Source organism: Chelmon rostratus, chromosome 24 (assembly GCF_017976325.1).
Source record: "Chelmon rostratus isolate fCheRos1 chromosome 24, fCheRos1.pri, whole genome shotgun sequence".
Lineage (NCBI taxonomy): Eukaryota > Metazoa > Chordata > Actinopteri > Chaetodontiformes > Chaetodontidae > Chelmon > Chelmon rostratus.
Genome location: NC_055681.1, coordinates 6,648,372 through 6,662,134, shown reverse-complemented (window position 1 = coordinate 6,662,134; position 13,763 = coordinate 6,648,372). Strand labels below are relative to the sequence as shown.

Sequence of the window (13,763 nt, the reverse complement as noted above, 5' to 3'; positions counted from 1 at the left end):
GCACACTACAAAAGGTTCCCATCCTGAAGGTGCTTTTTATGCTAGCTTAAACATTAATAAATCACTGTCAAATAAACCATGATACCTTGATCTAATTAAAACTAATTCAATCACGACAATGCCGAGTGCTGGCCCTACCTCATGCAAGCGGAACTGTGCTCAAAATTAAGACTGCCAATCAACTGCCGTCCCTGTGTGGCTTCTTTTCTTGTCCAAGTTGGAAAGATGTCGCTCAGTTTGCGCAGGAAGAGCACCAGTGAATATGTTGTAGAGCAGTCCAGAAAATGTCTTGTATAAAACTGAGGAAAAGATGCAGCATAGAGGATGCCAGCCTTCTATCAAATGTCCAGTTGTTTCGTCTAAACAGTGTTAATTAACATGGGAATCATATGCTTGGATAGCTTGTAAACACTTCACCTTTAATTCAACTGCACGCCTTTCGAAGTCGTGAAAATCACACTAAAAGCAGCTGAAGCAATCTGCCGATACAGCAGCTGTGAATCAACCAAGCGCTGAAATATTGAATGATTCTGACAAACCGCAGGTTAAAACAATATATTATATTTTTGACAACATCTGCTCATGGCAACTACTGTGTCTTGAAGCTTGGAGAAAGCTTGTGGTTGTGGAAAATAGACTATGGTTTGGGTTTGTTTCAACATCTAAAACCCTTGTTCAAGGTCAGGGTAAGATGTGGCAAATGAAATATGGTTAAGGTTCGGATTCAGGTTGGGCTAAAACACTCGATTAAGATTAGGGTACCATGGTGGGTACGGTTAATAAAAAGGCAACCGTCACCCACCAAACCAACCTCAAACCACTTACCTTTGGCCATATGTAAAAGTTACACTGTACATGTACTGTAAATCTCTAGGACAGTCCAATATGGACATAATCCATCAGGAAACTGACCTGTTTCCTCAGTCAATCGCATCTTTAATAAGATCTTCTCAAAAGAAATGAACCTTAAGCCGAAACTGCAACAAGCAGACACAAGTGAAATCAGCTCAGCCTACCAGCAGGGATGTTTCATTTGTTAAAAGGTAAGAAAGATTACATGATTCAATACCAAATGACTTGTAAAGAGGGGCATTCAGCTGTCTCAGGTAGCCGATTTCAAAGGAAATTTTATTTGATGCAGTGGTGCAAACTGTGTCAAACACAATCTTGCAGACTGCAGCACATGAGAAATCTGTTTTCACGGACAGAAATAGCTGATTCCTATCTTGGCTGCAGGGCCTATTTTACCACACTGAGCTACCCGTTCTCATTTTATATTCACAGCGGCGCATTCTTATCTTAACTTCATTTTCTACATGAAATACGCAGATTTTTAAATAAGTGAAACATTTCCCTTCACTGTTCATGTGTTTGCTTCACTCGGCCGTGGACAAGTCACTGCAGTCAACTCGAACATCCCTGTGTGAACCTCCTGTGTGTGCGAGACTAGTATCTGTTGAAGCTCAGGTACCGGCGAGCGTCCACAGAAACCCAAAGGAAAATAAAGCCAGTTTCTCTCAAAGCCAGATCGTTTATTTTCACGCGTTGTTTAGACAGCCGTTTCCAGCGACCGTGAGCTTACCCAACAGCTTTAAATGCCTTTTTAATGGAGAGCCCAGCCCCTTCAGCGGTGCAGGCAGCGCTGCCTTTACGAGCCTACATGTGCACTTCTGCTTTCTCGCTGACAGGAAACCCAGCATCCTGCCCCTGGCGGACTTAGATCGCACGTCAGAGTGGCATCAAAAGAGAGTGGGAGAAAGAGAGCAGCCCTGCCCTGCGCCACGCCTCTGGGCTGGGGTGTGAAGAATTCCAGAGAAAACCTACAGCAGCGACGAGGCCGTGAATGAGCGGTTTGACTGAAGACAGACAGGCCAGGCTTGTTGGAAAGAAACTGAATAAACCATGACCTGTGCTCTCTCAAACACCTAACGGGAAATCCACTGTTTTTCTTGTCAGAGCTTTAAAGATCGCGCTCTGCAGAGGCAGGCCAAAAGCACCATGTCCAAGCCCTAATATAAAGTTTAAGAAACAAGCGGTGGTCTGGGACAGACAGATCCGGTGGTTGTTAGACCATATCACTCCAAACCAATAACAAATGCGTCTTGTGTGGCCACATTTGCGCTGAAATGCTGAGCTTAAACACTGATTGCCCTGCAAATTATTCAAAAGGTTTCACACGAATCTCCCAAATGATCTATAACAAAAGAGTGTTGTGCTTCTGCGCCGCCAGTAGCCGTCGTGTTTCGCAACAGGAGACCCAATTAAAGCACACGCTCCTCAATAAACCGTGTTGTTAATGCTGTTTCATTTACACTCACAGCTGCGTAACTGTGCAAGCGAGACCTGAGGCTTACAATTGTGGCAGTGTGTACTTGTACAATCATAAAGATGCCTTTCGCATTCTTCGCCCAACACACAACGGCGGTAATGGCACAGAATGACACGTCCCGGCGGAGCTGCTCAGCAGAAGCGACCAGCGCAGGGCTGCAGCGGGGTGGCAGCTTTCTGTTTCTCTGATCGCGTTACACAGAAGACGCTAATGGATGTAGAGAGGAAAGACCAAGGCAGGGAACAGAGAGGAATCAGATACAGAGGAGCCACTTCAAAAGTCTGCGGCTGTTTTAATCTGTCTCTCTAGGCTAGTCCCTTTGGCAGGCCAAGATGGGGGATGGGGGAAGCGAGTGGGCACAGAAGTGGGCGTCGGGGTGTGGGGGTCTGCGGGGCACAGGCTGCGGCTGGTGAGCAGTTCCCACTGCACACCGCCAGCACTTTGACAATTATCTCCTTGATGCAGCAGTCTCTTTTTCATTTCTATTGAAGAACCGTGCCTGAGCTCCGAAGCCTCCCAGGAATGCCAGGGAGAGAGAGTGGAAGGGGACTCCAATGGGGATAATCCCAATTTCAAATGGAGCTTAGTGCTATCCCCCTCCTCCCTTTCTTCCTCCAATCCACCCCCTCGCCCTCCTCCTGTCTGGCACAGATAACCCATCCCTCTCTCTCAACCCTGTGCATGCGCAGACAGCAATTCACACACCCCACTAAAGTCATAATTAGCATGTCATCCACTCGCGTGAGTCTGAGCGCCGAGGCCTTCAGTCGAGTCTCACGGCGTGGCGAGTGATATATTTTTCTTGGGCTACATTGAGGTCAGGGGATGCAAGGTTAGCGTTACAGGAGGAGGCGCTGACACACTGAGGTGTAGCCTTGAGGTGCGGACACATAAACTGAATTCGATTATGTACACGTAGGTACCAAAGAGAGAAAAACAGTGACCTCAGCAGGAACACTGAGCAACGTGGAACTGGATCCTCTGTTCGTCACATGTATTTGGATGCTGTCGGGTGCAGCTCAGACTGATTTTGCCCATTTGATCAGCTCTTTTAGGGGAATGCAAAGGCTGTCGGTGGAGCTAACGTGCAGATTGAACAACTGCAACTAGACTGAAGAGCTGTTGGAGTGAATGCAAAGTGGAGCAACCACAGGTTTCACAAGCTAAACTATCATCCATACCATTGCAGATCCTTTTGTAACCATGTAAGCATGAATGAAAGTTGAAGGGTAAAAATAGGCATTTTAGGTGTAGGTGGAAGAACACTATTTCTGACAAATGGGATCCACTTCCTACTTCTCTGTGACCACCAGAGAAGGCAAATAAACCCATAAAGCACAGCAAAGAGCAGAATGGCTTCGCTTTTTTCTTTGCTCTGGATCAAGTGAACCAAGCTACAGGTGTGAAAGTGACCTGAACTAATCACTTTAGCCACTGCTGCTACAATCCGTCAGGCATCGCTCGATCCATCTCCGGCTGCTCATGTGACTCTGGTGGTCATGCAGTGATGCGTATGTAGGGTTCACTGAAAGATGCACGCATTCCATTCATCTGCAATACGTCTACCTACTGTGGAAATCAATACTGAGCCTTTGTGCTTTACATACACATGCATAACTCTCGTGACAGTGCTGGAACAGTCACACAGAGGTCAGGGAGGCAGGAAAGTGGGGAATAAGGACTTAGTTGTCATGTTGTTATTCGATGTTAACATTCATAAAATGATGCAAAACTCATGCATCCTATATAAAGAAAGTCGTTTCCTTTCTCCTTTGACCCATAACATACGGTTTAACATGGCTCTGGTACACCTTTTGTGTCTAAAATAAGCTAGAATCTGCTGTGCTGAAGTGCCCTTGAGCGACTCTGAACCCTTGCCCAGCTCTGGGGGGTACTGCTCTGCATCTGACCCCGTGACTTCCTCGACTGCGTGGGGAGGGGCTGGAAGAAAAAACAAGCCTTTCCCCTTCAGGGATCAATAGACAATCGCAAAAAAAAAAGTGAGAAAATCTCACCGAGTATCGGCCCTTGTGTGCTGTTGCTTTAGGCCTGCTGCCATAAAGAGAATCAGAGGCGTCACTGGGGTGCAGTCGAGCAGCTGGGACTGAGGTTAGAGCCTCTGCTCGGAGGCTGCAATCAGCTGAGCTCCGCGTCGTCACGTGGTTCAACTCCTCACCTCCCTCATACACACATGCTGCCTGCACATGTCCACGCTGATAAATATGCAAATAGAAATAAAGATATGTGCGCGTGTGTGTGCAGATCGCCACCTCCTGAATTCTTTCCCCTTGCTTGCACAAGTTCTCTTAAAAAAAGAAGTGAAAGCACAATGTCAGCAATTCCCAGTGCGGCTTAGCACAATGTAGTGTTGACAGATTAAGCCCAGGCTGCGGCTTTATAATGTTACACAACCTGACCGTGCACCTGAACGCCTGTTGCCGCTGGAGAAAGTTTATCCAACCAACTGTTCACACAGGACGTTGAAATCTGACGAGGTGGTATTGAATACTTCGGTTCTGCTCGGTTTTAATTGGTTTGGACTTGATTTGATTCACATTGTTAGGTGTAATCCCAAATGGCTGAAGAATGCCTGCCTATGCACGCACCAGAATCATCTCCTTTAGGATCAGCTGATGAAGCATCGAGAGGCTAAAGGTCGACTCTGGCCGATGTGCCGGTTTGGCAGAGCTTGACAGTGTGTGTGGGTGTTTGTGTGTGTGTGAAGTGAGCATACTGTGGCTCTTTGGCTTTGCGCAGATTATAGGGGACGAGCAGCTCCACTGTACTTTACCATTGTTCCTTCGCTCTTGCTCCGTGCGACTTCCCTCTGCAGGCGAGCCACGGCCAGCTTTTCCCTAAACACAGAGGAAGGAAGAGAGAAAATAAGAGTGAGTCAACGTGTGATCATTGTTTAGTGGGTGACACACACAGTCAGGTCACAGTCCTGAGACTGACACCAATATTTTTGCATTTCAGTGGCGCCTATGTTTGAATTTTCTGCTTTTTAACAAGTGTTTATCCCAAAAATGCCAAGAAAAAGCTGCAGAATCAACATCTCTTTCCCCCATCTTTGTCTGTCCTCTGCCAAAGACAAGAAACCTCACGGGTCTGCAGGCAGATCAGCAGATAACACGCAACACACACACACACACACACACACACAGTGAGGAGACGGGTCATCCTCTAACCACGCAAAACAGAGAGCTCGCAGTCCTATCCAGACAAAAATAGCTCAGAGGAAACAAAAAGCAGGGCATCCTTACATGCACACACACACTCATAACAGACTCTCTCCCTCACACACACAAACACACACACGTGAAGCAGGCTAAACAAAGAAATTGACTGTGCGCGTCCAATCCGTTTCCCACGTGAGGGCATTCCAGGCTTTAATGGGATAAATCTTGGCACACTAGCACGGATAATAAAGAAGCCTGTTTTATGGCCTCTCCTGAGGTATCACAACAACTGAAGCACAACAGAGGCACTGCTCCGGGAGATGGGATGTACGCACTGTTTGCTGAAAGCTTGTCAATGCTGCAAGTGTTTTCTTCCAAAGAGTCTGAAAGAACAACAAATGTGTTGCGGAGGAAAACACCTCCTCTGGCAGTGTCTGAAGCTTCACAGTCTGCTGCTTCAAGAACAAACATTCATTCTAACTTTAAATACTGTGTTAGCATTCATCAAGATGGAAATGTATTAGAGAAGTCAACACCGTGCATTGACACAAGAGTCACATGTGCTGCCTGATGTCCTCAAATTATTACCCTTACATACAGGGCCAGGTATGCTAATCAGGTCACTAATTAAGCTCATTCATGTATTAATTAGCAAATATTTAAGGTGAGATGAACACTTTTTTGGCCCTGAAATAAATTTGTCTTGGACTCCAGTGTTGCTCACATACTGCCTCCAAAAAACAAGAATATGAGGTACAAATGCTCCATAAAAGGGCACAAATCACAGGAAAACATACATATTTCAAGAAAATAGGAAGCAGAATAAAATAAAATCACTACATCTCTCGTGTGTGAGAGGGAAGATGAGGTGAAGCTTTGAGGATCTCGTCAAAGTATTGTTCTTGACTTTCGGCGCTCACAAGAATACATCACAGACACTCCGAGCCGCCTAATGTGGGACCATGGGATCTAATAAAGGAGTGTATACAGTAGACAGCCACGAGTAATCGCAGTCACCTGCACATTTCTCACATTTCTTCAAGTGGAGCAGACACCCAAACCCCACGCCAGCCTCCCCAAAATAACTCATGACTAAAGTCTTCTCGTCTCCTTTGACAAGACATCATTGTTTCTCGGCGGCTTACCTGCCGGGAAAATCCCCTGGTGATTAAGAGGCAGCTGGGGATGTATGGCTGACGGATGAATCGACCGTCTGGGCTGAGCTAGGAGCTAACGCCGCCGCCGGTGGAAGCCATTCCCGCCGCTGCGTCGCCTCTAATGGGACCAGACTGAATTAGGCAAAGCCGAGCCTGGCACGCCGATTGTGAAACGCACGGCGGTGACAAATCCCGGAGGTGGTGGAGCAAAGTGCCGTGAGACAAGGGGGTGTGTTTGGGTGTGTGTTTGCATTAGCGCGCTCGGCCTCGTGTGAGAAGTTTGTTTGTTTGTGCGTTCGTGAATGAGGGTGTGTGACTGCATGCGTTCATTAAAGGTGGTGTTTTTATGTGTGTGTGAGCGCTCATAAATTCATGCGAAAGACTACCTGAAAGTGTGTGATTGCAGGCTGCACACCTGAGACTGACTAATACACTCATGTTCCAGTTACACAATGTGTCTCTTCCTATTACAACATACTGTATGCTTCAAGCCATTACACTACCTTGAGAAAAAAACTGAGGGAAAAAATGTCTCTGGAACATTTCATCGCAGATACTGTTTTGTTAAACAGGACTGGCCTGGCATTCCTCCAGTCTGTGTTATGGCTGAGCGTCAGCCCTGTAAGGGGTTAAGTTTCAGGCCACTTATGCACAGGCATGTTCCAGGAGCGGTGGAGCATGAGCCAACTGCGCCCGGAGAAACTCATCGCCAAATATAGAGCAATTTGACATTCTGTGTTAAACATAATTATAGCAACTGGCACGAGCAGTAGTCAAAACAGTATTCTAGTGCAAAATGCTCATTTGCCGTGGAGTTACATCATATTTGGACAGCAGTCGAGCGCATGGGAAATTAATCTGTCATATATTCTGTATTAGATGATCAGAGTGACATGTTCCGCTCTGTGTTTGTCGTTTGCATTTCGATCCCAATCAACTGGAGATGTTTAGCCAATCGCTCATGTCGTAAACTTCTACCAGCTGTGTACACGGGCCTATCAAAACAGTCAGACGGAGCAGTCGAGCCTGAAGGCTGTTGTGTCAAGACGTTTATCTGAAGCCATCTCCTGTAGGAGGTAGTTGGACATGCAATTGTTGTAATGGCGTTTGGAAAAAAAAAAAAAAGCGAAAACATACACGTTCAGCCAAAAGGCTCAGAACACAGTTTCCTGCCATTCAATGCCTCATCTCAAAGCATAACCCCGGTTTATGACGACTGTGGTCTTATTTATGTAGTTGTTTCTAATGGTTATGAAAACACGGCGCTCACCAAAGTAATTGGCGAAATCTGGGACATCGCTGTAAGAAAGTCTCACTGGGCGAGAAACATGAGCGGTCACACGAGCAGCCAACAGCTTAGCTTTTTCCACATTATATGAACTTTATTTGGAGGTAAAATCAGAAGTAAGCTCACCCGTAATGACTGCAATAATCCCTCGTTGCAGAGGAAAACTGTGTGGAAAAAAGTATGGTCGCTCTAAAACCGCTGGTCTCATTTTCTGGGGTTTCTTTTCAACCTGTTTGATCATCTGACGGCTTTTTTATTATCGTTTTATTAACCTCTTCAGGAAAATGTTATTGCAACTGATAAAAATGATGGCTAGAAGTGCAAGGTAAGTCGCAATTTGTAAGAAATGAAAATTATATAGTTTAAAAGGATGCTGCTACGAGGAAGAAATGCTTCCACCGTGGCTGAAAGTTCTGGAAAACTGAGCATACTTGCAATGTATCCACTACACTGTGCACACTGTATATATTTCACACTTGACTGTGACTAAATGGGAATTATTTCAGGCTGCAGTCCATGCCTTCATCCTGTACATCTGAGCATGTGATGAAAGCACAAGCTGACAGTTGACCATGTATACATTCCTCCTCCTCCTCTGCTGTTTTTCTTCCTCTGTGAGCCCCAATATAAAGCTTGGCTCAGTAAATTCAAGCAGCCAATCGTGAGCAGTGTCAACGTGGACCTCCGACAGTTCCCAGTGACCTGGAATCACCTGATAGCACCAGAGGCCTCACCGGCGGGGGGAATCCCGCCGTGCTGCGGTGGAGCAGGCCAAACCAGCTGACAATCTCGTTCTCGAGTGCAACATCCCTCTTCCTCTTACACACACGCTTACTGCATTCACAGTTAATGCAGCAAGAGGCCAGCATGAGGACATCTGCACCAAGCAACTTCAAACATACATGAATTAAACCTTGAATTTAAGGTAAAAATGGACTGATTCAAGCTTTAAAACAAGGCTGATTTTCTTGGTTCCTTACAAATTTGTACCTCTTCTTGCACACACAAGTTTTCTTCCCATATTGCCAGCTGACACCATGTGCTGTCCACCCACACACACTTTGCACACCTCAAAGATAATTTCCTTTCTCTTCACACGCAACTCCAGCGGCATCAAAAGCTCTGCAGCCCTTCCCCTGAGGTAAGGCAGCACAGCGCAGAGTGATCACGGCACCAGCCTTGTTGCATTCACAGCGGATCAACCCAGTTTCCTCCACACACTCTCCCTCCTCAGACACTGTGTAAACCCCTCTCACGCTTCTTCCTCCAGCTCACGTTGAGACAGCGCGTCGACTGTTTGCTTCAGAGCGTCGCGGCGGCGGCGGCATGCAAAGACACGATCTGTCAGGGCTGAGGGAGGATCAATCACGCCGACAGCATTTGCCAACCTGAGCTGACATGTTGGACCCATGTGCTTTGAACTGCATTGTGGGAGGCAGATGGTTAGCTGTGTTTTCATCACTGTTATCATGGCTCCTGCATACAGGTGCTTTAATCCATTGTACATTGTTTGCTGTTAAGCACATAATGAAAGAGAAAAAAACTGCTGCTCTTGCATTTTGGTTTCCTATTCCCCTCGCAGTACTGCACACCGTCTTATTATCAAGTGTGGTTAATCTGTCCTCTGGAGAGAAAGATGTTAACAGATTAAACACCACATAATTCTGCAGCAGTTGCTCATGCCGGCATAAATGCACGCATCAGGATGTATAAAAGATGCATAAATATAAACCATCTTTACAATATTGTCATTGAGGTTTACAGCAAGCAAAACATTTCAAGCGTTCTGAACCACAATTGTACACAGAGTGGCCGGGGGGGATGCATAAATGTTTGGATGAGAGCGGAGCTGCCATGCATTTATGTATTAGCGTCTGCACTCCTGCTGGGTTAAGAGCTCTGATGTGCACGCAATCCCCGTGGCACACATAGGGCATCCTGTTCAGAGGGACTCTGGCTACATTTTGGCTCAGACTCCGGACCGGTCATTCCCATCCTTAATCCTCCTACGGCTTGTGTTATGTAACCTTCTGCACCGATCCAAAATTTCTCCCCAGCGCCCAGTGCGGGACAATGGGCTTACCGAGGCGTTTGATAAGTTATAACATCCAACCCAGCCTGACAGGAAAACAGAGTTACAACTGCCAGGAGGCCGAAGTCGAGATGGGATGAAAAGTGACTATGTCGACTTGAGGCTTCTAAAAATGTCCGAATTTACATTTTTAGATCAAAAACAGCTTTTCAACCCTGATGCAGCAGATGCAACAGAAAGTGTTTGGAAAAGGGCAAAAAAAAAACTTATCAGGTGATTGGATGACAGTGGATGATCACCGTCTACCACGGTCAACAAAATATTTGAAGTTGTAGGAGGACTCTTGCCGAGGCCCGTCAAAAGAGGAGCGAACGTATCTTTTTCATGACTTCTCATGCTGTCGTCACACCTAAACCACACTCATAGCTGCCAGTAGTTCCTCACGGGACGCTGATTGGTCCGAAACTCTGTCTGAGTCCAGATGCCTTGTAAGGTAAGAGCCTTTTTCCACCTGGCACAACTCCAATTTTGCAAATGTGTGGGCGATTCCTACATGGTTTCATCCTTAATTCATCTTTTAAACATACACTGTGTCCCATCTCACCATCTCGTATTAACTCCTTATTAATAACACATGAAACATCAACAAAGTGTTGCCTCCGTAAGACTTTAATGAGCCTTTCAGTGGTCACCAAATACCAAGATGGCATCAAAATCAACCTCAGCCCTCAGTGTACACACTTTCATCTGTTTCAAGCGTCTGAGGGGTGGGGTTTGCACATCTGTGACCGTTCACTTGGTCCCAATGCATTAGGCAAGTCCAATCAATCACCAAGACGCGCCATCGCCGATGCTGAACAGCGGCCTGACCTGCGCCTGTTCCCACCGCCTCACCCGCAGCTGGTTCCTGACCCCCTGTCTTCACGCCACGGACCCCGTCTGCACCGGAGGGCAGCGGAAAAACAGGAGCCACATGTCAACACCCCACACACCCAACCACCCAGCCAGCCAGCCAGGCACAATGAGCCTTACCTCACCACGGCAGACCATCAATTATTGACGAGGTGAAATGTGATGAGGTTCTACTGTGAGCACACAAAGAACGCACGCCTTTTCATGCTGCCATGTGGCCTCGAAATATCTTTACTGTACAGAAAGGGACACTTCTTTATGCTTTGACACATTCTCAGAAATGTTTCTGTGTCTAGGGGGACACAAAATGCATGCACATTTACACAAAAATTGGCAAATGATTTGCTGTGATATTATATTTGCAAACAAAACAGCTAATTACAGCAGCGATGTGTGTCATCCAAACAGCCTGACACAATTTCGCCCTTATTCGTGCTTCCTCTGAATGCATGAAGTTGTGTTCTGGACTTTGTTTGGACACGTGTGCACTGCAATGAGTCAGCCAGTCAAACAGGTTGAGATGATTGAGATTAGCAAGATTTAGCCAAAGTCAACAACATGTTGAACGCTCCAAGTTGTTTGTGTGTCTCTGTGATGATATCTGGATATTTTTATATCATACCAAAACAGGCAGCCTTACCGCAGGTTTTGACAAGATTTTCTCAGAGATCAAGATTGATGGATGCAATCCTAAGAATGTGTGAACACTTTAAGCAATCATTTGCAAAATCAAAGTGAGGGCAATGATTTAAACAGGCCGAGATCAGACCAAATGCGTGCACTGCAGCTCCAAACTTCTGAAGCAGCAAAAATCAGACATGAGGCATCCTCCGAGACTCCCCCTGAGCTCTGAGGAATGCTCTCGCCAAGCGTGGATTACCCCTGCCTGACTGTCTGTCTCCCTAAATGTTTTCTTATTCTGCGAGCGGGGCCTGACCTCAATTGTTTCCGAGCCACAGACGCATTCCTGTCCAGACGAAACGAAACATTGCGGATGAGCAGATGTGCTTTAAAAATGGCCGCAGCAACCCGCCCGCCTGTCTGCTGCGAGGGTTTACTCACCAGCGTGGCTCATGAAGAGTGAAGACGGAGCTAGACGCGAGCACACGAGGGGCGACTCATGAGCACATGCATGAACACACATGTACAAACACACTGGCAAAGATATGCGGAAGACATGCATACACACACAAGCACGACTGTGAATCTTTTATGTCCAAATCATAAAAGAGAGATGACTCCGAACTGAAAAGATGCACTGTTGCTCGACCTGAACAACCACAGACATGGTTCAGGAAGATATGTTGATACACAGCAAGAGAGCAAGAGATGGAGCAAGTTTCACCCCCTCAAAAGAGGAAAAAAAAAACCTTCAGACATTCCTTGTTTTGAAACTAAGCTTATCAAAAGGCATTCCCAGCCACACGCACACATTCCAACAGGTAGTAATCCTCAGTGTGTGTTTAAGTTTTTCCAGTAATGCTTGTCTCACTCGAGTCACACACTCTTGCACATAATTGAGTTTAAGTGAAGCACCCTTCACACTGGACTACAATTACCTCGTGATTTAGGAGTTTACCTGTTTTTTGTGAGGTGCATTCAGTGTAAACAAAGCCTGCTTTTTCGGGACTGTCTGCCAAGATACATGTAAACACCTCAGCAGATCTGTGCACAGATGGATGTTAATGCTAGGGTATGCTTGAAGAGAATTAGTTTGAACGCTAAAGGCCAACATTTTTATACCTGTTCCAGACTCAAAGGCGGCATGAATAGTCTGTCATCACAGAGAGAGGCAAGATGCAACAAACTGTACAAACAGGGATAATGGCAGAAACTTTTGGACTTTGAACTTTTTGGACTCAGGAGAGAAGGTTAAATCCTGCATCCCTTTCATCTCCACAGATCAAGCCAAGAGCTGTGTAAAGATTCAGACTGTCTGTTTCTAAAAGTGACAAAAAGTACCACCCCAGTTCAGGCATCAGAAAGCTGTGGGAGCACTTCATATGAAGCATGCAGATGCCTTTATGAGCATCTGTAGATTGCAGAGGCTGGCAGTGGAGCTGATGCACACATCTTTCAAATTTCAGGGGCATCAAACAAGCTGATTGGCCAATCCAACCTTCTTTTGAACGGTGGTGAATGTGTTAGCATGATGGTGTCCAAGTAAAAGAGACAAAGGCCTCCAGACAACAGCAAAGCATGTTCAAATCTGATTTGAACTTCTTGTCTTTGTGCATCGTGGCGACAAAACCCCCCAATGTTTCCACCCAATTGGCTGTCAAAGCTCTAAATATAGTCTCCTGCAGCCCGTTTCAGAGGCTTCTCCATCCTGCCAAGACTCAGGGAGAAAGTGAAGCCGATCAATTGTTTAATGATTATATACGTTGGCAAAAAATGTTGCTACTGCACATCAAAAAACCCAATACAACCTTCAAAAACTTGAGTTGTCTGCATTCTATATTATTGCCGTGATAACAATCGAAAAGATGGTCAGCATTTAGCTTCATGGTACTATAAAGCTCAATGCATCGCAGTTCAGTGGCAAAGAGTCACATACAGACTTTAGGTAAGCCACACGTTTCAGCCATTGTTCTCTATTTCACACCATCGCTGGCCCAGGTTGAAGTAATTGGGGAATGGGGAGTCACATTTACTACTGTACTGTAATACTAGAAGGTTCTGCTGACTCATAGAGACTGTGCAAAAGGCTAAAGGGTGTTTTACACCGGCTGTCAACACATCGTTTTCAGAGAGGCGGGCAAACAGTAGTCCTTTATAGAGGCAGACAAATGGCCAGTTCACATACAATAGAAACAAAGGTAGGGTAAATAGAAGCACTCGAACCATGGGGCTGTCATCTCTTCTG

General features: G+C 46.0%; 1 protein-coding gene across 1 annotated transcript in view; it reads right to left on the bottom strand.

The window, feature by feature from the left end:
- The window catches only part of LOC121627552 (nck-associated protein 5-like), a 67,693-nt gene extending 60,905 nt beyond the window's left edge, over positions 1–6,788 (bottom strand). The window contains exons 1-2 of the mRNA XM_041966504.1: positions 6,654–6,788; positions 5,121–5,184 (exon numbers count right to left, since the gene is read on the bottom strand). Of these exons, the coding sequence (XP_041822438.1) occupies positions 5,121–5,123 (3 nt within the window). The 5' untranslated portion in view covers positions 5,124–5,184; positions 6,654–6,788. The remainder of the gene's footprint in view (positions 1–5,120; positions 5,185–6,653) is intronic.
- Positions 6,789–13,763: the final 6,975 nt, after the last annotated feature.